The sequence below is a fragment of the Parus major genome, chromosome 15 (genome assembly GCF_001522545.3).
Source record: "Parus major isolate Abel chromosome 15, Parus_major1.1, whole genome shotgun sequence".
NCBI lineage: Eukaryota > Metazoa > Chordata > Aves > Passeriformes > Paridae > Parus > Parus major.
Window position 1 is genome coordinate 4475975 of NC_031784.1, and position 27525 is coordinate 4503499.

General features: G+C 44.9%; 1 protein-coding gene across 1 annotated transcript in view; it reads left to right on the forward strand.

The window, feature by feature from the left end:
- The window catches only part of GRK3 (G protein-coupled receptor kinase 3), a 59776-nt gene that overhangs the window by 8371 nt on the left and 23880 nt on the right, over nt 1-27525 (forward strand). Inside the window, exons 2-8 of the mRNA XM_015644240.3 lie at nt 5343-5419; nt 19367-19440; nt 21887-21988; nt 22769-22843; nt 23771-23832; nt 24919-24970; nt 25592-25683. Coding sequence (XP_015499726.1) covers nt 5343-5419; nt 19367-19440; nt 21887-21988; nt 22769-22843; nt 23771-23832; nt 24919-24970; nt 25592-25683 — 534 coding nt within the window. The remainder of the gene's footprint in view (nt 1-5342; nt 5420-19366; nt 19441-21886; nt 21989-22768; nt 22844-23770; nt 23833-24918; nt 24971-25591; nt 25684-27525) is intronic.

Consider the following 27525-nt stretch of genomic DNA (forward strand, 5'->3'; position numbering starts at 1 on the left):
CATTAGTTCACAGCAGTGAAATGACTTGGTGTGAACTTCAGGGGGTGTGAAGGCACAAAATGGGGCAGAAATAGGTGAAGTTGGGCCAGAAATGGCAGAGTCCCGTGGAGGTGGGGTGTTGTGTTTATGGAGAGAAATCAAAGTTTGGGGTCACTCAGTGCTTTGTCAGCCGATGAGGCCGAGCACATGCACTGATTAATAACTGACTCACAGAGGGATTTGCTTTGGGAAAGACCTTCAAGATTGAGTGGATTCTGGGAGTTTACAAGTCACAGATGAACACATCAGTTTAGATGGTGTAATGATGTTTTTTTGTGCTGGGAATTTTGCCCCACGAGCTGCTGGAACCACAGTGACCATGTGTGAAGCAGCTTTTAGAGCATTGAGAGCCGAATCATTTGGAGAAGTATTGACTTCTGCTGAACTTTGAGCTGAGTGCAAGCTGAGAGGAAGCAGAATTAAATGGGTTCAGTGGTTTGTGAGCGTTCAGTGTTTATTACCCCTGACACAGGAATAAATGAAGGTGGCTGTGATGTGGAGATGTGATGTTGGGAGTGCAGAGAGTGGACAGGCACTCTAAACCGTGGCAGTCAAAGCACTGGCCATAGGATTGATGAATATCTGGCATTTTCTTGAAATAATTATTAATTTGGATGTGCCAGACGCCATCAGGAACTTAGTGTGCTGTTGGATACAGGAGGCACACGTGGCAGAGGGATGGTACCTGCTCTAATGACAAAGAGGAGGGAAAAAATAAATCCAGCTTTATTTTAGAGACTGGGGATCTGTGCAGATAAAGTTTATGGCCTGCTTTTGACAATACAGGAAGTGTTGGTGGAGTTAAATCCTGAACTAAGCTCTTCTCAGTCTCTGTGAAGCTGCTGTTTCATTCTTACTTTGTTTTTCTGTTCTCCTGTTTCTGTTTCGGTCTGTTGGAGAATATATTAATGACTGGAACTGCTCATTTTTAATGCAGGTATGGTTCTTTAATGCTGGCCATTGTTTTTCCAAGCTGTGGTGGGCGTGTGTGCACCTGTACACCAGATAATATCCCGTAAATCTGAATTCTTATTGATTTACAAGAAAAAAAATCATCTGCTCTGATGATAAATAATTCAAAGCTCCTTTAAGAGCCAGTAGAAGGAAGGCCAGTAGTAAGGAGCCTCTTGACCTAGTTCCATTGCCTCGTTCTGTGCCCTTTCCTTTTCTGAGGTGTGAGTTGCTTTCAGAAGAACTTCAGGGACAAAATCTGTGCGAAACGAATAGCACAACTTTTATGGAACTGTGGAATAATTTAGGTGGAAAGGACCTTAAAGCCCATCTAGTTTCTCTCCCTGCCATGGGCAGGGACACTTTCCACTATCCCAGGCTGCTCCAAGCCCTGTCCAACCTGGCCTTGGACACTTCCAGGGATGGGGGAGCCCCAGCTTCTCTGGGCAACCTGTGCCAGGGCCTCACCACTCTCACGGGGAAAAAATATTTCCTAATACCTAATTTAAACCTCCTCTTTGCCAGTTTGAAATCATTCCCCCTTGTCCTGTTGCTACATGCTCTTGGAAAAAGTCCCTCTCCATCTTTCTTGGAAGTATCAGAACGAGTGCTGTTTGTTTTCCTCTCCTCTGTAAATCCTGGTTTTGGGCATATTCCCACACCCATTGGGGTTGTGCTCTTGGTGCCCTGTGCACGTTCCAGTGGCCATCCTTGGGCACACACACTCAGACACCCAGCAGAAGTTTCATTTCTCCTGCTTGGCATGTTCTCCTTGGGTTTGCAGGCTGTCCCTGCTCTGTTCTGGGGGAGCAGCAGGAGTGGCTGTTGTTGTCCAGTGCTGCAGCCAAGGACAGGTCCTGGCTTTGGCTGAGCTCCTTTCCAAGGCTCCTGCAGCCCTGCTGCTCCTGCTGGAACTCGTCTGAGAGAGGGATCGTGGATGCTCTTGCCTTACGTGGCCTTTTCTGTGTTAGAAAGGACATAATGTGTTTTCTTCTTAGCTTTTCAGACATGTTTTTGAGTAGACATTTTCTGCCTGTGCCGACCTTGGCACTGCGGCTGCTGCCTGTGCCCTGCCAGGCTGCTCACAGACAGCGAGCTGTTTAATTCCAGAATGGAGTTTAACCTTGAAGGCTGCTTTTCAGCAGGTTTCTTTGATCAAGGCTGGAGTAACTAGAGCTCCAAGATGCAGCTTGAAGCTCCTTTCAACAGACTGTTCAGCTCATACTTGAAATAAATCCCTTTTCTGGGCAGATGGAGGAGCTGACCAGGTTAGAGTGACCCGTGCTGCTCGCAGAGTTTATGGTTTGCTGAGGATGCAGATAAGTCATGCTTGGAGCAGGCAGTGTGCTCCAACCTGCTCTGCAGGCCTGGGGTGTTTGTTCAGCTCCTTCTTTGAGGGCAACTTCACCCAGGGGCTCTCAGAAGTGCAAGAACACCCAGCTGCTCACACCTCAGCACTGCTGGGCATCTCCCCGGGGCCAGTGGCAAAGGGCTTCCCTGTGTCCCCAGTTAAACCAGCAATTACAGAATCCCAGAATCACTAAGGTTGGAAAAGTCCTCCAGGAGCATTGAGTGCAAGCTGTGCCCAATCCCCACCTTGTCACCCAGCCCAGAGCACTGAGTGCCATGGCCAGTTGTTCCTTGGACACCTCCAGGGATGCAGACTCCACCACCTCCCTGGGCAGCCCCTGCCAATGCTTGACCACCCTTTCAGTGAAGACACAGATGTCCAGAAAGAGGTACCCAGGGTCCAAGCTGCATTTCTCACCAAATTCTAGGCCTGACTTTGACTTCCCCTGAACAATACTTCAGTTGACTTGTGGTATGTGGATAGTAAACGGAGTGTTTCTGAATTTTTTGTGGTTTGCCGTTTTCTTCCTCTTTGAAATGAAAAAAATATATGAAGAAAAGGTTTTGCTGCAGTCCAGTTGGATGTGCTTTTGTTTCTGAGGTCTCCCTGGATTTTGTTTTTAGCCAACTTTTGTTTCTGCTCCCTGTGAGTGCTGCTATTAAGGTGGATCATGCTGTGAACCGGGATGAACTCGTGCAGAAACGGCCACTTCTCGCATTAGTGCGTGGTTTGTGCTGATGGCATCTCTGGCCAGGGAAAGCTTTTCAGAAATGGCTGCGTTTCTGTGAAATGCAGCTTTTAATCCCAGATTGTTTACGTGTAGGGCAACTAATGAGTCAATAGACTGAAGCAGAAGGGGAACCTTTCTTCCTGTTTGTGGAATGTGCTAAGCTCCATTTTAAAATTTTCCATCCTTCTGAAGGATACATGGACTCTGCTTCAATTCTCTGAACTCCAGAGGATTTCTACCTGAAACTTCTATGTGAGAATTAGGAGGTGATTATTCTGGGTAGTCATAATCCACTCCACATAATTTATTCCTATTTATTCATGTGGATAAGTGGCAATGATTTTAAAGAAGTGCGAGCGTTGAGGAGCTGGAATGTTGTGCGGACTCCTGTAGCCTGTGATCATTTTACAGATTTGTTCAGTTTCTGTGGCTGCAAAAGACATTTTGTTCCTTTGACGTTATCCATCAGACCAGAAGTACGGGATGTTGGCAGAGGAGGAGGTGCTGGAGAGGTTTGCTCCTTACACAATCCCTGTTTTCCTGGGCGCTTCAGTCGCACGTTAAATTTTCATTATCTTCTCCCATTGTCTAGACCGAAGATCTGTTGATGTAATTTCTTGCAGCGCACTCGTTGGAGCAGAGGAAAGCTTTCTTGATGTCATTATTATGAGAAAGGCTTATTCTGTTACTGCTGGTCTGGTGGTCAGTGGGAACAGGATGGTGCCAGGGGGTGATGGCAGCGCCGAGGGGCTCGGGGAGGAGGGGGAGCTGTGGGCTTTGGGAACTCGTGCCAGGCTTGTTCATCTCCAGTGGGTCCTCTGCAAGCACAGAGGGAAAAGGGGAAGGTTTGGTTGGCAAAAGATTTGGGTTGGATTTGGGGAAGAAATTGTTCCCTGTAGGGGTGGTGAGGCCCAGGCACAGACAAGCTGTGGCTCTCCCATCCCTGGAAGTGTCCAGGACCAGGTTGGACAGGGCTTGGAGCAGCCTGGGATAGTGGAAGGTGTCCCAGCCCATGGTAGCACGTGGAACAAGGTGTTTTTTAAGATCCCTTCCAATCCAAACCACTCTGTGATTCCACAATCTCTTATTTACTGCTCCCTCTTCATTTAAATCAATATTTTGTTTATATTGTTAAAATACACAGAGGGCAGACCCAGTTCTTAATGAACAAATAAACAGCAAGTTCGTCACTGAATAATTTATAACCTGGAACCTGATTAACAGTGTTCAGCCCTCCCAGTTCTTGTCTGACTTGATGTGGTGGTTGGCCTCCAGAGCTCTCGCTTTGGATCACACTGTTCAGAGATCCGTGTTCCATGTGGGACTTGGAGATACACAGAAAACTATTAATAGGATATTTTCCTACATGGGAGTTTAGGGCCTTCCAGCAAAGTCCTTGGCTTTATTATAGACTTTTTTTCTGGTCAAGTCATTCAGACTTCGTGCCTCAGGTCCTCCTCTGAGGAGGAGTGTGGATACTTTCCTCCCTCCCTGGAGGAGATGTTTGTCAGTATTTGGGAGGATTCTCAGAATTTTAATGCTGGGGTCCCTGTGAGCACACGAGAGGGGATATCCCTGAGGTCAGCAAGGCTTAGCTGCTCAGTCTTGCTGCTGCAGAAATACAAGTGATATTTAATGGCCTTGTATAGAGCATGAGTACTTTGTTCAAAGTTATTTTTATAATAATAAATAGTATAATTATAATAAGAAGTAGTATAATTATAGTAATAAATAGGATGTATGGAAATTATCGATTTTAAAATTGGTAACAGATAAAGTCTGATGGAATTTTGACTTGATACTGTGACAAGAGAGTTGCTTTACCAAGGCCCAGCACTGCTGGCCTGCATTGATTTTAAGATTTATGTACTTGTATTGTTGCCCATATGAAATTTTTATGGGCATTATATTACAACGAATATTGAGGATACTTGATAAATAAAGGAAATCTTTGTTAATGTGGTTTAAGTGAATGATTGTGACATTATAAATTAGGCAAAGTAGATGTTAAGTGCACTGCAGCCAAACAGGGCCTAATGGAGCTGTTGCTGTTGGCTCCTTGTGTGGCTGATCCTGGGTAGCTCAGGGCAACTTGTGACTTATTTTATTGTGCAGGCTAAACCTGAGACAGGAATAAAATGGTGACCAGGATGTCCCCAGGGATCAGCTCACTTGAGGCCAGGCAAGGCTCCACCTGACTTTTCTTCAAAGGTTTAAAAAAAAGCAATTTCAAGTAACACCTCTTTTTTTCCCCCCCTCTTTTTCTTTCAGTATCCGCAGTGTTATGCAGAAATACCTCGAAGAAAGGGGTGAATTAACCTTTGACAAGATCTTTCATCAGAGGATTGGTAAGTCATGTCTCAATAAAATGTAACTTGTGTAGATATTTTCAAGATCAGTTTGAATTTTACATTTTTCTGTGGTGCTTGCTGAGAAGTCAGTGATGTAGATTGTCTGAAGAACACTGGAGGGTGGACAGGACTTAGTGAAACAAAGGTCTTCAAGAAGATGAAATGTTGTGAAAGGGAAGAAGACAAAGCAAGGCAATCTGTCAACTTCAGGTTCTGGAAAACTACAGGGAAAATAATTAAATTATTTGGAAACATCGAGGACAAAATTATATTACTTGGTATGGGCTTGTCAACGATGTAATGTGACACATCGGTTAAACTTTATTTTCTTTGCAGAGGTAATGAGCCTGTTGATAAGGGAGCAGGAGAAAAGATCCCAGATGTGTTGTCTTGGCCCTCTGATATGGTGTTTTTGCTCTCAACATGAGGGGATGTAGCCTGGATGAAACTGCTGGGAAAATGGACTTGTGGAGCAGTTAATCAGTATTCCATGGAAGGGTGGATCCAGGGAATGGGAACATCAGAGATCAGTGTTCAGTTAAGTGATTGCTGCAGCGAGGAGCCTCTGTGTTCTGCTGTGACACAGCGAGGACAAGGACAAAAACTCCATAAAGCAGGGGAGGGGGAAGATGCAGCGCTGGCAGGGAAATGCAGCAGTGTTCTTCCTCTCCACCTGTGCCAGAGCAATCACACAGGCACAGCCTGGGGACCCTGGGGCCAGGGACTTGGCTGTGACAGCCAGCCCTGGGCTGTGTTGGCTCAGCTGGATCACACCACTAAATATAAAATCAGTGTTGTAGCCAGTGAGGCATGTGAAATAATCCTCTTCTGGCAGAATGTTGTGTCCATCCTGGCAGTGGATTAAAAAAATATACATGGACCTGCTGGGAAGAGTCCAGGAAAGAGCAGTGGGAATGAGCACAGACCTCACTGAGCAGTCTGTTAAATCTGACTTACAGGGAAGTATTGAAATAGGGTGAGATGTGGGCAGTGGATGGGAGAAGTGAGGTTGAACATGATTCAAAACCAGAAAAGCTGTTGCAGAAATGATGAGGTTAGTCAATTTTCCAGAGCTTTAATGTGTCAATGAAAAAAAAATAAAAATAAATCTGGCTGTGAATAAAATTTAGAATGTTTGTGGTAGTTTGGGTAATAAAAGCAGGGAGTGGATTTCATGAGGGGCTCTTGGGATCTTTGTCCAGCAGATTTGAGGAGAGTGAATTGGCTGGGATAGCACAGTTGCTCCTGTCTTGGAAAATGGAGAATGGGCTGGGAAATCTTGAGTAGGTCAGTGTTTTTATTCCTGTCCCAAATGAGGCTGTAGGGAACAAAGTACCTGGTTTTGGTGCAATGGGGGCATCTTTGGGCTGGTTGAATTTTCACTGGCCTCCCTTCTGGCTGGAGCAGAAACACCCCAAAACCTTCCTGCTTGCCTGGCAGTGTGCAGCTCACTGGATTGGGAGTTTTAGGTATTGCCAAATTAAAATAATTGGTGTTTCTGTGTCTCAGAGTATCATTAAAGGGTCTCAGAGCCATTGGAAGTCTTGGGCAGCTTTTCAGTTTCAACAATTGGAGTGTGGTCTGTATTTGTGCTTAAAACTATGACTTTTTATTGTGGCCAAAACTTTAGCCTTGTAAATGCACAGATACCTTGTTTGCTTGTACTGACACCTCAATATGTGATGTGCTTCAGCTCCAATGCCTGTGCTGAATCATTAATATTTTGCTGTAGCCTGGCAGTTGCAAAATAAGCGGAATTTTAAGCAACCAAACATAGCCTGACTTCAACAGAGTCTCTTTGGGGGCAGTGAAATGAAGAAGTCCTTTTTTTTTCCCCTTTTTTTTTTTTTTCTCTAAAAAGAGAAGTCAAACAGACCATCTTCTATGTAATGGATATTTCTATTTATGTAATTGAATACTTTTCATTACCTGTTACAGTGAGGACTGTTGCAGTTATTTTGATAAGTTACAGCAATTACAGTTAGGTAACTGAAACCTTGGAAGGATTAGATCTTGCTCTTTTTTCCCCATGTTGGTAGTAGCCATTAAACCTGGAATTTTAGAGCCCAGTTTCATTAACATTTCAGTTTCTATGCACAGAGGAGAGGTTTCCTCCTCTTCTCCCCGGGAACAGGACTTGCCTTGGATTACCTGGAAATGAGGAGCAGTTCTGTGACTGCTGTGCAGGGGTTTCAGTTAATTCTGAAGCTGAAATAGGATTTAGAATGGAGTGAAAAAAAGAAAAGAAAAAAAGATTAAAGCTGAACACCACCGTTTTTAACAGCAGACTTTGCATCACGCTGGAAAATACAGTATTTCTTTGCTGTGGTTGTTCATTTAAATTTGATTGCGTTTTCTAGCGTGTTCTTTGCCATTCAATTAGCTCTGTTTCCAGACATTAATTAGCATAATTGCTTGTGGTAAAGTACCTGCAGTTTTAGGCAAGCCTTATGCACAGGGCTGTGAGAAGAAGTATGGGGAGGTAATTAAAACTCTAATCACCTTTTTGTTCTCCTCTTGTCTCTTTGTCTGGGGGGATGTGGTGAGACCACAGGTGGGGCAGGTGTGGGGGGACCCACAGGAGGATCCTCCTGCTCCAAGGAGTCTCATGAACCTGGATCTCCAGTAATTTTGCTGGATCATCCCTGTTTTCTCCTCAGCTCAGGAGCCATCCAGCACTCCCTCCTTTATCCTTATACACTGAATATAAAGCCTGCACCAAGCTTCCCAGTTTTTCCTTGGCAACTGCTCTAAGATGAGAACTGTTTTCTTTTTTTTCTTTTTTTTTTTTTCCCCAGACCTAAATTCTTCCTCACAGCTCCAGGTCACTGTTTTTGGGGTTTTTTTTTTTTTCTGGTTTTCAGTATCCTTTCAAATGTAAACCCAGGCTTTGATCAGCTGTCTGATCCAAGGGCTCTGATGTCAGTGTGGAGTCGTTCCTGTGGATGTTTCCCTATGAATGTGTCTAATTATGGTGCTGATCTCATCATCTGCAAGTGTTTATTCTTAGTGAGCCCTAAAATCAGCTTTAGGGTCAGTGCTTTCCCGGTTCCACTGCCAAAGGTTGGCCCAAATTCCCTTCCTGCCAGGTGTGCAACTGCAGGGAGTCACAGGGACAGCTCTGGCTTGGAAACCAAAACCTTTAGGATCAGGATAAGAGCAGGAAGCTCATCAGGGATGAAAATGGCCCGGAGGCTCCATCAGATTTGCATAAACAAGTCTGTCCCCTATTTACATCTCTTCCCCCAGGGAGGCAGATAGGCTGCTCTCATGCCTTTGGTGCTGGCACTGCTGTTTGCCCCCTGAGTGATGCTCCAGAACGATCTCCAGCTCTCTAAGAATGTCCTGGTGAGTCAGAGGACATGGAACTCACAGAAGCACCCAGAAGAGTGCTCTGGCAGTGCTGGCAGCCCAGCCCAGCTGGCTGTTCCTTCAGAAGCTGCTTCCTTCACAGCAGAAGCCTCTTGGGGAAGTACAGCCTGTCTCAAAGCCGAGTGCGTAACCACCTTAGCTGGTTTTCTTTTACCACATCCTGTTTGCTACAACACCAGATTATGAGTTTCTTTAGAAAAAGAAACGTTTTGGAAGTGTTCACTGCCAGGTTGTGCAGGGCTAGGAGCAGCCTGAGCTGGTGGGAGATGTCCCTGCCCATGGCAGGGCGTGGAATGAGATGGTCTCATTCTATAAGGTCTCTTCAAATCAAATCATTCTATGACTCTGGTATCCCAATATCCATAATTTACATGTGGAATCCACTCTGCTTCACAACTGCATGTGGAGTCCTTGTCATGTTCCCTTGCCCTGTGGGGTGGGGACACTTAGAGAGACTCTGCCCTCAGAGCAGGTCAGGGGCTGCTGCAGCCAAGGCCTTCAGGGGAATTTATGAGATCATAATATTGCTTTAGAACAGGATTATCCTGGTTATTAAATGCTTTGGAGCAAACTTGCTGCCAGTTACAGTTCAGTGACTCCCGTGTCTGACTCTGGGCTTTCAGACACTGCACTGCAAGGCAGGGAGTGAAGCTGGGTTAGAAATCCTGGGATGTGATGTTAAAGCATCCTACAGCTCCCTGCCTGGCTTAGGTTCAACCTTGGGTTCTCTGGTGACTGCTTGAGACCCTCGTGAAGGCAAACAGGCTGCTCTCATCTCCTGAGCCTGGTGGGACGTGGCAGTTCCTTCACACCCTTCTCAGTTTCTCATCTCTTGCAGCTCCGTTGGTTCTGGGGGAAGGATGAGAACAGGACGTATTTTAGCTGTTTCAGCAGCTGGTCTTGCTGCAGTGTAAGTTTTCCACCTTGCCTAGGAAGTAACTTGCATTTCCCCCCCCCAAAGTGTCTCAGTTTTATTTTCGTGAAGCAGACCTAATTAAAACAACTTGTAGTTGACGTAAGAACTTACAAACCTTTTTTATTTTTCCTTATTTACCATCCACTTTCACAGAGTGAGGGATGATCTTTCTGAGGTGATTCATTCCACTGTCTTCCATATCCTCCTCAACCAGCTCCAAGCTGGAGGTTTTCCCAGCAGGGAGGGAAGCATTTTGCCATCTGCATCAGTGCTGGTTCCAACCCACGGGGGCTTGTGGGGGCTCTCAGCCCCTTCCCTGCTCCCGTTGTCCTGATCCATGGATCATCTTCGTTCTGTGGCTCCTCAGCTGAGCTTCCAGAGGGGTTGGTCTGTTTTGCAGCTCATTCTGCACAGGGACTTTGTGTCTGCCCTCCTCAGTTTGAGGGAAATTCGCTCAAAGTGACCCCGCTGGTTGTTGTTTCCTCCAGCTTGGTCAGCGACAACTCTGTTAAAAAACCAAAACTAGGGTGAGAAGAGCTGCAGTGGGATTTTTTTGGGGGCAGTGAATTGTGTTTTCTGTTGATTCTTTCTCTAGTTATGTACTCATATTTCATTATTTCAGAGCTTTGGTGCTAATCATTAGATAGGAGGTAAAAATCTGTTGAGAAAAACATTCTTGCTCTTCCTCTTTCTGCTGGCACCACGCTCCCTGAGCTGCCTAAAAATAACAGGCTGGGAAAAGTGACTCCCTAGAGCATTATTTAAGCTATTGTTTAATTTAAGCAGAAGATCTATGTGCTGTTGGCATTCTGGACTAATTAAATAGTCCTCTGAGGAAATAACAATGAAGGCTATAAAACTTGGTTGGGAGTAAAGAAAAGCACCTGAGTTTTTGGCTGTGAAGTGAGCAGGGATGACTTTTCTGAGCTGTATCAAGAGAACTGTGATAATTTTGCTCTGTTCTGGTACCTTGATGACAAATAATGTGCAGTCAGGTAGCAGGGGCATCATTACTTGGTGGGTTTTCTGTAAAAGCAGGGTCACAGGTTGTTTGTTCAAAGTGGTTTTATTCTGAGGTTCTGGTTCTGACCTGGCAGCCACCACACAGAAGTAGTCACCACCAAAATTAGGAAGTTGCCTTCCAAACAAAAAATGACATTTAAAATGCTGTTTGAAGACTTATCTTCTTCTTCCTCATGGTATTTCTAATTTCCAGTACAAGCTCAGCCTGGGATGTGGGCTGTGGACAGGCTGCAGGAGGTTTTCAGGGGCTGTGGAAGCCCTTCTGTCCTTGTGCAATTCTGTGATCAGTTAAAAACAACACAGAACCCAAACCACAAGGAGACATCGGAAACTGTGTGGCTGTAAACTGAAACAGAAACCGTTAATGTGAGATATTTCACAGGGGATCTGCTCCTCACACAATTCTCTGCTTGTACCAAACGGGGGTGAAAGAGAAAATCCGTGCTCTGAGCTTTCTAAAAGTTGGCCTGTTTTCCTGTTTGCAATGTTTTTCACCAAATGAGTGTTAGATTTAAGATGTCTTTATTATGTTATAATTTCAGTGTTACTGGAAGCTACATTTCTTTCAACACCCTCTTGTTTTGTGGTAAAATAAAATGATACTTGGCATGAATTACATTGAAGATCGTTCTGAGGGGTATTGCTGAAGCTCCTGCTGGAGATTTTCTGTGCATTGGAGTTGTCTCTCTTGGTGTCAGGGATAAAGAGTATCCAAAGGCACTTTCAAAATGCATGTATTCATTTTGGATTTTCTTTTGATGATAAATAATTGAGCATTTCTTTGTTGGGCTGCAGCCTGATCCCCCTGCCTGCCTTTGTGGGGGGTTGAAGATGCTGAGTTGTGTGATTTCCCAGGGGAGCTGCAGATTAAATCTGAGCTTTAAAAATAGGAAAAATATATACCCTATCATCTGGAACGTCCCATGATGGATAATGTACACATCCTGGTAGATTAGCATTTATATGCACTGCAGTTCTTGAAAGATATAAGGCATGGGGAAAAAGTCTTTATCTCAGCAGAGCAGTGCAATTATATGGTTTTTAGGTTAAATTATCAAGAGTTCAAGAATTCCAGGCAAACTGTGGATTTTGAACTGAAGTGGTATCATAGGAGAGTATAAAAGCATGTTAAGGAATATCACTCTATAAGAGAGAGAACAAATAAGAAATCATTTGCATGACATTTCCCTTGGATGTTTCCAGGGAGGCTTCCAGAGAACAAACACAAACAACTACCCTGATGTGCACCTGCCAGAGGTGTGTTTGGTTTGCCTCTGGAGAATTCTGGAGAAGAATTCATTCCTTTTGGATCAGAGGAGGCACTGCTGGTTGCTTCAGCCCTCTCCAGTCTCTTCTTGAGCTCTCCTTGCTGTGGCTTTAAACTACATGAGGGAGGTTTAGGTTGGATATCAGGGAAAGGTTCTTTTCCCAGAGGGTGCTGGGCACTGCCAGAGCTCCAGGAGTGTTGGGTCAACGCTCCCAGGGATGCACAGGGTGGGATTGTTGGGATGTCTTGCAAGGCCAGGAGTTGGATGGTGACCCTCTGTGTCCCTGTCAGCTCTGGATATGCTGTGGTTAATACTGTGCAAAGTGACTTCCACACCAAAGGTGGTGTTTCCTCTCTGCTTCTCCTCACTTGGGTGTTCTTTGCCCGTTCCTGCTGGAATCTTTTCCTTGAGTTCACACATGATTCTGATTTCCACTTCTTCCCACCCAGCAATTCCCCAGTCAATCCAAAGCTGTTGCACTCCCATGGAGTTTTTATCAATGTGTCTTGAAACAGTTCATGGGCTAATGAAGCCTCTGAACAGCACAGTGAAATAGGGCAGTGTTAGTTTGCCGTGTCTGTAAGGTGGCATAGTAACAGCTCTAATGAGTTTTACCTGCATAGCTGTGTGTTGCTAATTAAGCAGATCCTCTGGGCCTGCCAGTGCTGCTCATTCCCGTCAGTGGGATCACTCAGCAGCAGCAGGACAGCTCAGAACCAGCCCCAGTCAGTACAGTATGAATTACTGCAGCTATTAAGTGTCACCACTTTCAGGAGTGCATTTAAGGGATAGAGAGGTCAGAGGTGCAGAACAGAGGAGCTGGAGAGCTCTGACTCTCAATTACCCCATTCCCAGATGCTTTTATTGGTCCATACCAATATCTGTCCTAGAAAAGAAATACCCCTGGCAAACCCCCTTCCCTGACAGTGTCCTGTCCAGCCAGGGCCTCTGTGACATCCTGCTGTCACCTGTGTCCGTGGAGGTTGGATAGATGAGGTCAAAAACATACAAACTAGTTTCTTAATGTGTCTAGGTACTTCTGCCCTTGATTTCTGTGGTTGAAAGAGGAAGAGCAGCAGAACCATTTATTTCTGAGCCTCCAGCTCACAGCAACTTTCTTAGAGTGCCAGAATGAACCAGAGGAAAGCTCAGAAATTCCTGCAGGAGAATCAACTGGGCTCTGTCACTGTTGTTTTAGTGGTTTTGCTGCTCTTTACCTAAGTGCTGTGTGTATTTACTAACTGAATACTGCTGGCTTTGTGTTTTGACTTTGACCACAGCACAACAGTTCCTCGATGCTCTGGCTGAGCAATTTGGCTCTTCACAGTGGTTCAGATACTGAGCAGAACTTGCAGAGGCAAATGCTGGCATCAGGGGCTTGAGAACACCCTTCATGTCTTCATCATCACTCCATGTCTTCATCAAATATCTGTCACCTTGCTCCCACTGAAAGCCACACCTGGATCTAGGCCCTTCCTGAGGAGCAGAGCTGCAGCTCCCAATGGAATTTCTGTTTTCAGTAATTTGGTAACAGTGGAGTTCGTATCTTAGAGCAGGGCAGTAGGAAAAGTGTCTTTCTCAGTAATAAAGGGATATTGGCTTGTATTATGTAATTAATTTTAAAATGTTGTATAATGGAAAAATACTGGTCAGGAAAATAACAACTTTCACATCCTTGGTAGGGCCTGAATTATGATGTGGGGGAAGAACAGAGATAACAAAGCCCAATCCACCACCATGAGGTTTTTAAGCTGCTCCTGGTTGTTAGCTTGCTCACAGTTTGCTGGTACTTTCTATTACCAGTTGCAAAGGGGTGGGAGTTTCTTCTGTTTACAAGTGAAGAAAAAAAGAAAACCTCAAGTGCTGTGTATTCCTTGATGGGATTTTGTGAAGGAATTTAATCACATTCTTTGTAATAGCTGATTGAAATGAAATACTTCTGTGTTTAGTGGTCCTTTTAAAAATTAGAATCTTTTTGTGTATTTCTGTTTAGTGTTTTTACTCCTCCATCTTTTAGAGGAGCTTTTTCTTGTGTAAAACCCTCTTTTTTCTTTCACCTTTGATATGTTGAATGCCTTTGATACTCGACTTCAGTCAGCTGAAATCTGCATGTTAAGTGAAACCAGAATATGAAATATAAGTAGTAAATATGGTTCAGAGCTAAGTTTTCCCCATTATTTTCTCTCCATGGCTTCAAAAAATGATTGATCACACAATCAGTATTCAGAGCTACTATTTCATGAGGATATTCAGAGACTCCCTGAGTGCTTTGGGTTGGAATGGACTTTAAAGCTCATCCAGTTCCACCTTCCACTATCCCAGGTTGCTCCAAACCCTGTCCAGCCTGGCCTTGGACACTTCCAGGGATGGAGCAGCCACACCTTCTCTGGGCAGCCTAAATAAGGATAATTGAGTGTTTTCAGTAAGTCTGTATATTCACTGCTTGAGATGCTCTACCTGTGTCAGGCTCAGGCTTTTGAGGTTTGACACAGAATTTGTGAATAGCCATCCACTGTGTCCCCAGTGTCATTGCTGGAGGAACAGCTCATCTCTCCTGCTCCTCTCCCTACAGGAATCCCAGGCATGTACAAGTCTGGTGTTTCGAATGAGGGCTGAGCAAGCTTGAAAAATGATTTCCCTGGGTGAAAAGCTATTGGAAAAATACGCCTGGAAATAAAATGTTTTTCTTTGACAACACTTAAAACCTTTTAGCCAAAGCTTATTTTCATATAATGATTTCTAGACGTCATTAAACAAGCTACCTGGCAACTTGCAGCCTAATTTTGAGCTCAGTTTGGTTCTAGGGAAATTGTTCTGTGCTCCTCACCATTGGATGCACGTCCTCATGAAATACAGTTTGTTCTTTTCCCCTGCTTTCTATGCACAGGAATATGTTTCAGTCTGTTACAATGTATTATTTTTAATGCAAAGTGAACGAACATTAGGCTCAATTAGGAAAGAATGGATTAGGGAAAGGGAAGTAGTGGAATGTGTGGTGCTTTCTGGGCTGAGAGGATTTTTGTGGCTTTGGACCTTACCAGAGCACAATGCCTGCACAGTTTTGCCTGGTAATCTTTGTTCCTGGAGAGGGAAATTGGTGGTTCTGTCAGTTCTGGAGCTCTGAGGTGGCCTGAATTACTCAGTGCTGTGGCAGCTCTGTGTGGGCACTGCACAGAACAGGAGTCAGAGCCTGGCCTGGTGTTCTGTGACACTTGCAGGCTGGTGGGAATCACAGTTTTTACGTGGTTTTGGTTTCAGAGTAGACTTTGTCCCGATGCTGGTGTCTGTGACCCAGATCTGTCCCTGGTACTGATGGATCTGAGGGTCACTGAGGGCTATTTCAGGAGGTTGAACACAGCCACAGCTGGATTTAAACACAGCTATGCTGTAATGTCACTGTGCTGTGGTGATGAGCTTTGCTGTCCTGTGGCAGGGATGGGGAGGAGATGCCCCAGAATCCCAAAATCATTTGGGTCAGGAAATCCATCCAAGACCATCGAGTCCAAGCTGTGCCTGATCCTCAGCCCAGAGCACTGAGTGCCTTCCTTGGACACCTCCAGGGATGGGGACTCCAAACCTCCCCAGGCAGACCCAGCCAAGGCCTGACCACCCTTTCCATGAGGAAATTCCTCCTGATGTCCAATTTAACCCTCCTCTGGCACATCTTGGGGCCATTTCCTCTCATCCTGTCCCCTGGCAGCATTGCCTGTCCCCCCCCTCAGTACAGTGACCTGCCAGGGGGGTGCACAGAGCAGGATGTGAGATGTCCCTCTGGCCACGAAAAATCCTGAGAGACATCTTGGAGTGACTGAGATTGGAGACCTTTAAGTGCCCTAAGCAGGGTCAGACCCTGTGTTGCAGACTTTGCAGAGCACCATCCCACATTCCCAAAGCTTTTCCTGCCCTGGAGCCGTGTTGGCCGGAGCGTTGGGAAAGGAGCCCGTGTCTGGTGCAGATGTCACTGCTGCTTTGTTTGTCAGGATTCTGTATTTATACACAGCACGTTTCGGGAGGATTTGGAAACAGCTTGATATTTTTGTTCTCTAATTTGCTATTTTGCCTACTAGAAAGAGGCTACATCAGCATTTTGGACCATGTTCAGGCCTGCTGTAAATAGATGCAGCTTCCTTTCAATCAGTGACATTGTGAACGCTTGTATTGGGGCTAAACATGGCTATTTTTAGCTCTGCTCTCTCACCTAGTCACTCCTGTTTGCTTTAATAAGGTTTTTATTTACTCCTGTTAAAAGGTTACTTGTATCAGATGCTCATAAAATTCCAGTTAGAATTAGTTAAGTCATTTTCTCCGAGTGTTTTATGATGGAGTTCCTCGTTGTTGTTCTGGTTTATTTTATTTATTATTCCGTGCTGTCAGCTAATTGACAGGGATGAAGAGGTGGTGCTGTGGCTGCAGGTGACCTTTAGACTGCTGGAGGAGGCAGAGGCCAGTGCTGGCCCCTGTGGCTGCTGTCCTAGGGGATGTTGGCAGAGCCACAGCCTGGGAGCAGGGCAGGAAAATGCCACGGAAGTGGAAAATGAGAAGGTGGCTTTAATCCTGATGAGTGGCCCTAGTGAGGCCACATCTGTGTTCAGTTCTGGTCTCCACTGTTCAAGCAGACAAGGAGCCCCTGGAGAGGGTCCAGTGGAGGCCACAAACATGATGAGGGGTCTGGAGTGTGTGACTGGTCACCAGCAGCATTTGTGTTCTTTGATTGTGGGAAGGGCTGAATTCTGGAGACAAAGAACAGGGGTGGAGGGGTGCTGTTGATTAGAGTCAGGATTTAATGCAAAATTCCTGTGAAAAACATACTTGTTTAAAATAAATACTGAAGTAAACATTCATGTTCTGTTTTAAAGAGATGGGTTAACTTAGCTCCCCTCCTTGTGCCCTCCAAGCTTGTGACAGGGAAGAGCTCTGGGAATACCTGGTTACAGGTGAGCTGTGTGACCTGAATCTGCTCTCCCCACCACCCAATCCCTGCCTGCTTGTCAGCCTCTGGTGAGCACTACAAACCTCAAAGTTTGCCTTCATCCCTCCTTGAAAGCCATTTTGCCATGCTAATTAGAGTCAGTGCAATTCATGGCACTTGGCAAATTTGTCTTAGGATTGCCTGCACAAAGCTAAAGGGGAAAATGATTGTCCAGAGACTGGGAAGGAGGAGGCTGGGAGCCCAGAGCAGCTGGGTGCTGCCTCGCACTCTGTGTGTGTATTATTGATATCATCCATCACTTTGGTGTTACCAGAAGAAGCTTTAAAAAAATATTTTTCCTTTCCCTTAACAACCAGTGATCTGGTTGTTGCAGAAATTATATAGTTATAACAGAAGGAATCTTTAAAGCCAAAGCTGTCAGCATCTTTATTTCATAAATAATTGCTGGTTCTTTTTAGCTGTTACTTAACGCTATCATTTTATTAATTCCTGCTTTCTGTTCCTGGGCTTATTTTTCTGTGTGCTGTTAACTGTGCTTATTGTGCTCCTCGTCAGCTCTCCCTGAACTTCTTAAAACTCCTGTCACTTACTCAATGCTGCATCTGTCACTTCGTTGTGCCATTATGTGAGAGCTGCAGTTTCTGGCTGATCATTTTTCACTCAATCCAAGAGCAGCAGTAAAGGAGGAGATTTCCTTTGTGTTGCAGGGGAAGTGCAGGGTCTGTTGATAGAATGGGAGGTCGAAACAGAAACAATTTCAGTCTGGGGAACATTAGGCTCTATTTGGATTTGTCTGAATCATAGAATCACAGAATGGTTTGGGTTGGAGGGGAACCTTAAAGATCATCCAGTCCCATGGGTAGGAACACCTTCCACTCTCCCAGGCTGCTCCAAGCCCTGTCCAACCTGGCCTTGGACACTTCCAGGGCTGGGACAGCCCCAGCTTCTCTGGGCACCCTCTGCCAGGGCCTCACTACTCTCACAGGGAATGATTTATTCCATATATCTCACCTAAATTTCCCTTTCCCATCTGAAGCCATTCCCCCTTGTCCTGACTCCAGTTCCTGATGCGGAATCCCTCTCCAGCTTCCTCGTAGCCCCTTCAGATCCTGGAGGGTGCTGTGAGGACTCCACACAACCTTCTCTTCCCCAGGCTGAGCAGCCTCAGCTCTCAGTCTGTATATTTTGGGTATATCTGGGATTTTGCAGTGCAGTGCCAAGGGGCCTCGGGGAGGAGCAACCCCGTGTCCTGTGGCTGCATAAGCCTCTGATTGTTCCCTGTGCCATGGGCTTGGGAACCTCTTCTTTCTCTGCCATAATTAAATTTAAAAAGTTTGGAAAATACTAAGCAGGGCTGGAATGTTTGGCGTGGCCTTGCTGGAAATGTGTGTTGGTATATTTTCACACTCCTCCCACAGTTGTCTTTGTGGTTTATTGTTGTGTTTTTTTGTTGTTTGTGGGTTTTTTTGGGCCCCAGCCAGGAGCTGGGACCAGGCCAGGGATTTTTCTTTCACTGCATTCAGCGCTGTTTGTGCCACTCTTCAGTCTCTTAATTACCCAATCTTCTTTGGTTCATTGTCCTAGAAAAGTTCAGTCCATTCAGCAGGATTCTGCTCCCTGCTGCCGCTGGTTCCGTCGTGTGGGAAATAAGGAATTGAAGTCAGCTCCTGAAATTTCACTTTTTGTCCTCAGAAAGCCAGGCTGGCAAGGAGAGGTGGAGGTGCACGGTCTGGCTGGGGAGGTGGGGGACTTTGGGTGGTTTTGGCAGTGATGGGGACATTTGTGACACAGATTCCTGTGTGAAATTCCAGGGTAGCAGGTGCCAGCTCAGAGGCAGGGAAAGACAGTGCTTCCATGGGATGAGGCTTGTGACAGAGCATTAAAATGCTCCTAATGGAAGATTCTCATCTGCAGCCTGCCGGGGTCATGCTCTAAATTACTTGCAAAGGAACTGTAAAGACCCTGATGTAATTTATTGAGCAATAAAACCCATTAGAGGTAACATGAACCGGTAATTCTGAAATGGGAATGCAGAAGAGGTTGTGCTTCATCAGTGAAATGTAGGTAAATCTCTTGCAAAAAACCCCAAAATGGTGAATAGTGTCTAGTTTTTACTGGGGGGAAAAAAAAGAAGGAAGAAAATGTGGTCTGTGAGAAGGAACAGGATATTTTGGTGCATTATGGAAACGCCTCATAAAATCCTCAGCAGGTGGAAGCAGTAATGGGCTTAATACACCTGTGGGCTGTGAGGCAGGCTTGGCATCCTTTTGTGCTGGGAACAAAGAGCTGGAATCAGAATCCTCAACCTTGGCAATTGGGGATGCTCACACAGGTTTATCCAGCCCATGGTGGAACTCAGGTGGTTTCATGAGCCCTTTTACTAGACATCAACACAATGAGACAAGGTTTTCTGATTTTTCTGGTTTTCTTTCCAGGATTTCTGCTCTTTAAAGACTATTGCATGAATGAGATCGATGAAGCTGTCCCTCAGCTGAAGTTCTATGAAGAGGTGAGTGCTGGAGGTTTGGGGCTGTGCAGGGAGTGAGGCTGAGGGAGGCTGTGCAGTTCCTCCATCAGGGAATTCTGAGAGGGATGGAGAGGGTCCATGGTGGGGAGCAGTGTGGATTGCTAGAAAAGGAGCTGGGATGAAGTTGCTGGTGTTGGGGTGACACTGAGACCCTTCAGATCTTTTCCGAGGAGTTCACCTGTAGAAAAGGCAGCAGGGCACAGCTGGAGGGATTGTGGAGGGATGAGGGATGTGGGGTGGGAGCTGCTCAGATGTTCCAGGAGCTGCAGAGGGGACACAAGAGGTGGCCTTGGATGATTTGTGTCCCTTGTCAGGAGATACCCAGTGAAGGAGCTGACAGGCACTGTGCAGGGCACGTCCCAGAGGATCCATAATTCCAAGGAATGCCTTGGCCCTCTCCAGCTTCTGCTGCTGCACAGTCTGAGCTCCATGGCTCCATTCATTCGTTCCCTGTTACATCTGTGGCACTGAATAAACCCCCAGTGAATCCTCTGCAGGTGCTGATTTCAGGGCAGACCTGCCCATGCCTGATGCTCAGGGTTATTTAGAGCTGGGATAGCCTTGGTTGCCTCACTCTTGAGCTGAGAATTTAACTTTTTTCTTGCTATCAGCACAAACAGCTGGTATCAATTTGGAGATCAGTCCTCAGCAAGAATCCATTCCCCCACTCAGATCAGATACCTGCTGTCAATAAAGAACCTTTTTCTGTCATATCTATCTCTTTATACACTTGAAGATATCACTGTCATAAGTAATCCAAAAAGGCCTGTTGTACCAGATTATTTAGCAAGATATTTTTGGCTGCCTCTTTATCTCTGAAACAATTCAAAATTGTATTTTTAGGTTATTAGCAAAGTGTTGCCTCAAAAGAATTTCAGTGCTTTGTCATGTACTTCTGGAAAAATCCCATTAAAGATATTTAAAGAGAGGTTCATTGTGTTTTCCTCTGTGACATACCGGATCCAGGAGCTTTTCCTTTTTTTTATATATTTGATTTACTTGCTGCATTTATTACACATAGAATAATCTGAGTACATTGCTACATTAAAAATCGCTTGATGTAGAAGAGCTCCGTACTCCAGGGATTTCATATCACTGCAGCTGGAGTCACGATCAGGCATTTAACAGGATGAGTGATTCATCCTGATCAGTTTCAGAAGGAAAAGAAAAGGAATTAAAAAGAAAAAGTAGAGGAAAAAAAAGGAAAAAAAAGGAAAAAAAACAAAAGAGCTTCTAAATACTTGAAAACAAATTCACTCTGATCCCAGTTTTTGAGGAGATCCTTTTGATCTCTGGGGGAGACCTCTCAACACTGGCTGGGGAGTTGAGTCCTTTAACAACCAAACATTGAGGGACAGGAGGTTGTACTCAAATAAAACAATCAGATATCCATCAGGCTTCCCTCCTGTACTGCTAATTATTTTGTGTCATTGCATTAATTAAAAGTGTTTCTTGGGCAAAGACGTTTTGAGTCATTTTAATTATAAATTGGTATCAAGGGGGAAGCAGCACAGATGGCAAATCGGGGTGGGACTGGTGCCTTATCATGTCAGCAAACAAGAGGAGTACAGCTAGAAAGATACTGAGTTTAATTAATGTTCCACCTCCAGAGGTAGGTTGATTCCAGTTTGTCTCTTGATAATTGGATTTGATGATCTTGGAGGATTTTTTCCTAACCTAAGCAATCCTGGCATTCTGTGGCACAGAGCAGATCTGCTCACTGCCAGGTATCTGCATTCCAGCACTTCTCAGGCTGGGGAAGTCCAGGAAGTCACAGCTGAGTCTTTCCCCTTGCATGTTTTTTTTACATTTTGTCATTCCTGGAAGAACTCTTTCCTTTAATACGCTCCAGAGGACCTGTGGACTCAGTGAACTTTTTGTTCTGGAGCTGATGGTCAGGTTTTGTTCTGTAAATGAATTTTCTGGGATTGCTGTTTCAGCTGGAACGTGCTGATCTCTTACAGCACACCTGAGGAGACATGATGTATTTTGTAAAGCTGTCTTTTAGCCACCTTTAGGGTTCAGATCCACGGTGTAGCTGAGCTGTGTGAACATTCTGAAATGTGCTTTATATTTTTTCTTGGACATCTGTGCCCGATGTGCTGTGATCAGGGAATTTTTGGGTTGGAAGAGCCCTCTCAGCCCATCGAGCCCCCCTGTTCACTCAGCACTGCCAAGGCCACCACTGAGCATGTCCCCAAGTGCCACAGTTAAATCCCTGCAGGGATGGGGACTCCACCAGTGCCCTGGGCAGCTGTGCCATGGCTGGAAAATTCCAATATTAGAGGAAAATCCCATCTGTAACTGCTGTTGCAGGTGATTTTTTTCATCAATAAAGAAAATAATAAAATAAAACTTCAGCCAAAGTCCTGTTTTGAGGGAGAAACCACTAGAAAATGTGAGGTGTGTGCTTGTCCTTGTGCTGCAGATCAAGGAGTACGAGAAGCTGGACTCGGAGGAGGAGCGGCTGTCGCGGAGCCGGCAGATCTACGACACCTACATCATGAAGGAGCTGCTCTCCTGTTCCCACGTGGGTATCCTGCCCTTTCCCCCTGCCTGGCAGCAGGAACATCTGCTGTTCCATCCACAGGCTGCTCTGGATTCACCTTTGAAATCCAGAATGATGCTTTTTTTAAATTTTTTTTTAATTATTTTTGAGGTGTAATTTGCGTGCTGCAATCTTCATTTAACTTAGTGGCACACAAAGGAAGTATCAGCAGATTTTTCTGGTTTATGTTTCTTTAGACTAAATATCTGTTTCCAAAAGGATGAAATAAATGCAAGGTGTGTATATAGAGATGTGGCTAAAGTCACTGAAAAGACACATTATTTCCTCCAGCTGAGGTTTGATCTCTTCTTAACAGTTTCACATGTTCTCATTTGAAAGAAGGATTTGTTGTAGCCTGGTGGTATCATGCTTTGGGTGGAGGGTTTAAGCATCTAGTTTGTTGTTTTGGTTTTTTTTTTTCCCCAAAATGCATTATTTTATTAGTAAAAAGTCCATGTCTGCTGCTGGCTCTGGAGCTGTGCCTGTAAATGGGATTTTTCATGGATTTGTTAAAGGAGGATCATCACCCTCTTTGATTTTTACCTTCCTCCTCCTCATCCTCCCCTCTCCTGCCTTTCTGCTTTGGAATAATCCTGTTACCTGGATCATTCTGCACGTTTCACACAATACCTGTGGGAGGCCCTATTGATTCTCCTTGGGGTCGGTGTTTCCATTTGGGGAAAAGAAAAACAGTGCTGTGACCTGAAATGAAACTCCTGACAGTTCCAACTGTTTGAAATCTTCCTTTTTCTTTTCCAAAAGCCTTTCTCAAAGCAAGCTGTAGATCATGTACAAACACATTTAGCCAAGAAACAAGTGCCAGCCAGCCTTTTCCAGGTGAGCTTTCACAGTCTGAACATTCAGCTTCTGTGACAGAAAGTGACTTTCTAGATATTGTTTAAAGAGACAGAATAAATGGGACTGGTACATATTCTGTGCTGTAAGTGGGACTGAAATGCTTTTCCAAGTCAAAATTACAATTTACTCTTCTTATCTATAATATTTTCAAGCACATTTAGAAAAGCAAACTATACCTTGGTGTGTGAACAGAAGAGTTTTTATAGTTGTGTAATTTTAAGCCATTAAATGATTTAGAGTAAATCACTTTCCATCAGGAATATGCTCATCCTGTCAGGGTGAACTGAGCTGCAACAGTGGAGAAATTGTCTTACCCATCGTGGGGGTGTTTGTAAGCTTAAATGTCTTTTATCCAAATCTGATGTATTTTTATATGCTGAAAAAATGTGGAGGTTGCCCCTGGCTGGTGTCTCTCGTGCTCCTGAGCTGTTCTGGCTGTTGCCATGAGCTGGGAAGTGGTGATAGCAGTTCTGGGTGATGTCTCAGCACTAACTGGGGGAAGGTTGGGCCATCACACACCCAGGGAAGGGATTTCCCTGGAAAAAGTCACCTGTGGTTTCAAGGTGCTGATCTCTCAGAGGGCAGAGAGGGGAGAAGCACCACAAAGATGAGGGAGCAGCTCTGGGAAGTTTGGGTTCCACAGGGGTGACAATTTATTGTTTAAATACATTTGAAAGAACTTTTTGCCCTCACACCCCTTAAGGTTTTCTAGCTCACAGAAATATTTTGTGTTTGACTTCAGGGCACCTGCTCACATTCCAAAAGCCAAATAAAGCTAAAATCCTTTGTTGAGGGTTCTTGAGGACAACCCAGGAGCTGTGTGGGGCCAACTATATAATGGATGGGACTGAAAAAATCCATTTATTGTCTGCTTAAATACTAATTGTGTTTCCTCACCCTTTTTAGCCATATATAGAAGAAATTTGTGATAGTCTCCGAGGAAAAATATTTCAAAAATTTATGGAAAGGTATGAACAGGGAATATTACCTGAATTATCTGCCTAGTGTAGTGGGAAGGGAGATCCTTTCAGTACTGCTATAAATAAGGCTAAAAATGTGTATTAATGCATGATTAATCAAATGGAGTTTCTCAGCAAGCTCTGTAAATACCCAGCTTTGTGGGATATCCTGATCAGTGTAGGGATGTGTGAGTGGAACAGCTGGAAAGCTGAGGGATTTCTCAGTCTCAGCAGGGAGAGCTTGGAGTTTGGGCTGTGAAAAGGCAGAGCTGGGGTTTTGGGGGTGTTCTGTGAGTGCCCATCTCTGGTGTGGGACTGGGAGACCCAGCCCTGGTGGTTTGGGGCTGGACCCCTCGAAATGAAGGTGTAATAAAGAATTGCAGGCACATGTCTGGCTCTGCAGAGCAGCCCTTTCCTGCTCCTGTGTCTGGCTCTGGAAAGCTCAGCTGCCACCCAGGAACACCCAAATCCATTTTCTAAACTGGTTTGGTGCCATTCTGTGATAATTATAAAAATGCCTCCATAAAACTGTTATTTCTTACTTTGAAAATAAATACTTAATTATTCATGTAGGAATAAGCAACTGTTTTATTCTTTTTTTTTTTCCAAAGCCTGTGGTATTGCTGATGTTTTCCCTATTTTAAGATAAAATGAGTTTAAAATGTTCCTTGGAGTATATGGAGGTTCATTAACATAAATCGAGCTGCCTGTGTTTTCTTATAATTATCTTTCTCTTGATGTAATTTAAATGTTTGTTAGCTCCAAACGTAGTTGTTTAAAAATTGAAAACCATCTTTGAACGGTTGAAAACCATGCAAGAGAGATGTGGGGACACACTGAGCACTGCCAGGGATAAGGTTATCTGCTCTCTTTCTCTCCCAAGGATGCAGAACATGGAGTGTGCTCTGCCTAGGAATTGTTTTTCTTGGTGGGGGTAAGATTACAGTTGGTGAAAGGAAGGCTGTCATTTATTAAATACCACCCCACGCCCTAGCTCAGACTAGATTTTAAATATCAGAGTCTTGACATTTCCTGTAATACTCTACACAATAGTCTCAGACAACTTTTAAACTTTTTTTTTTTTTTCTTTTGCAGTGACAAGTTTACTAGATTTTGTCAATGGAAAAATGTAGAGCTAAATATTCATGTAAGTACTTACAAGTATATTTATCTTGTCAGAGGCTGATACAGGAAAGAGAATGTTCAGTTTTGAATCCTGCTCTGCAAAGGCCTCATTAAGGAGGGTGGTGGATGTCACTGCTCTGCTATTCTTAGGCACAGCCCTGATGATTCCTGTCTGGACGTCCCCTCTGCCTTCCTCAGTTAATAGAATTTTGATTTTTTAATGGCTGAAAGAGCTGAACTGCCAGAATTGCTGCTCTTTATCAGCCCTGATCCCTGTCCACGTCCCTTTCCCACTCCAGTCCTGCTGTGACCCCAGCACCCTCTGAGCTCCTTCCCTCAGCCTCTGCTTTTGTCCCTCTGCACTTCTCTGTGACAACTTGGGCTGCAGAAATAGCCCAGAATGAGACTGGCAGTTTTTGGGAGCAGCAGCCTCATTCCCCTTATTGCTACTTTGTGCTGTAGTGCTTCCAAGTACATGGAAATATCAACAATAAGGGGCTCCTTTTCCAACACAATAAATGCTGTTGAATTACAGTTGAGGATCTCAACACATTCATGGATCATTTAGATGTTTTCACAGTAAGTTTTTTTTAATGCTGGAAAAATGAAGGTCTTGTTTTGTTGTTTCTGTTTCCATTTGCAGCTGACTATGAATGATTTTAGTGTACATAGAATAATAGGAAGAGGGGGATTTGGTGAAGTGTACGGCTGCAGAAAAGCAGACACTGGAAAAATGTGAGTATCACACACTCTATGGCAGAGGTGATTGTAAACTCTGGACTATTGAGGAAATCCTTCCAATCCTTTCTTAGGAAATCACTGTAGAGCAGCATCACATTGCTGTAAAGTTCTTTGTAATGAAGTTTCATCCCCAGAGGTTCTGATTCCTGGCTCACTGCAGTTTGCTCTTGGATCCTGTTCCATGCCATGCAGGGGCTCAGTCTCACACAGCTCCTGGGCACATGGAAATATCCTGTCAAAACCAGTGGAAAATGCCCATGTGTTAAAATCAGGTGTGTGCTCCAACAGTTCCTTGGGTCAGAGCCCATTCCCAGTGTGCTGTTCCTGGTTCCAGGCATCAGTGCCATGTGTGGTGAAAGCAGTGATCCCATTTGGAAGGGGATATCCCATTCTGCACTTGTGCTTCCCAGAGCTCTCTGTGGGAGCACCAGGGTCAGCCCTGGGTGGTTTTTTTATTCTTTTTGTGGTCTTACCATTCACACACCTTCCCTGATCATCAGATTTCCATTCCTAGGCATCATTGTCCCATTGTGTTCTGATCTGAACATCTGGGCATGGATTTAACCAGTTGGTCTCAATGTCAATCCATTTCTTTATTTACACCCCACCCTTCCATCTTGCTTTTCTCCTGACAATTTTAGTCCACAGCCCATCCTTAAACATTTTCCTTCCATGTGAGCAGGGCATGTGTGAGGTGCCCTGTGTCTGGTTCCAGCTGACTCTTGTGTGTGCTTGACATCCTTGTTAATAATAAACTTCTGACTCTTAACAAGTGGAAGACATCTTAATGTTGCTATTATTATATTCAGTATTTCTGCAGTGACTTCAAGTATTTATATTAATACTCTTACTAACAACGCTGGCTTTATTCTTGCTTTGGTACTTTTTGTCCATGTACAATTCACTCATTTGTCCATGTACAAAAATAAACATTTTATTTAGCTTGAGGCACGCTCAGCAGGCAGTTCTCAGAGTCCCAGCCATCTCCATGTCTGAGCAGGGCTCTGGCAGGAGGTGGATAAACCCTTGGGAAGTGAGAAGGACAGGAAAAGTGAAGCGAAGGACAGGTTTTATCAGATATAAATAGAGCAAAGAGAAGCGAAATGCAGGAAAACCAACCTTCTCTTTCAAATTTGAAGCAAAAATTAAGATGAGGTTCAGCTTCTGGGTAGAGGTTTGGTTTAGTTCTTCTTGATCCAAACCCTGTGTTCCCATCCCTGACCCAGGTGCCATCCCCTGTAGATGGCTGCCTGTGCTGCATTGGAGCCTGCCAGCAGCGTGGGGAGCCTCCCCTCCCTCCCAGGTAACACCAGCAGCGTTCACTGAGCACCCACACACCTCAGGCTTCTGCCAGCCACCCCTGCCAGCACCTCCAGAGGGGCCAGAAGCAGCATTCCAGGGACAGCAGGACAGCCACAGACTTGATTTGGGACGGGTTCCAAGAGAAACTGTGGCTGCCCCATCTCTGGAAGTGTCCAAGGCTGGGTTGGACAGGACTTGGAGCAACCTGGGATAGTGGAAGGTGTCCCTGCCCATGAATTTAAGGTCTCTTCCCACCCAAACTATTCAGTGATTCTGTGATTTCCATCAGCCTTGAACATCCCCAGTGCCACTCTCCAATCAGGGCAGGGTTAGGGCTCATTTTTACTCACCCTTCACAGACTCCTCAGCAAGAACACATGAATATATTCCCAGCCTGGAAACTTAAAATTCACCCTCACTCCCCCGCTCCCAACACACTGATGTCAGGAATGACGTGGCTGTTTCAGGGAGCTGCAGCCAAGGTGAGGCCCCAGAGCTGGATGGGGATGGGCATTAAAGCACTGCTGTAATTTG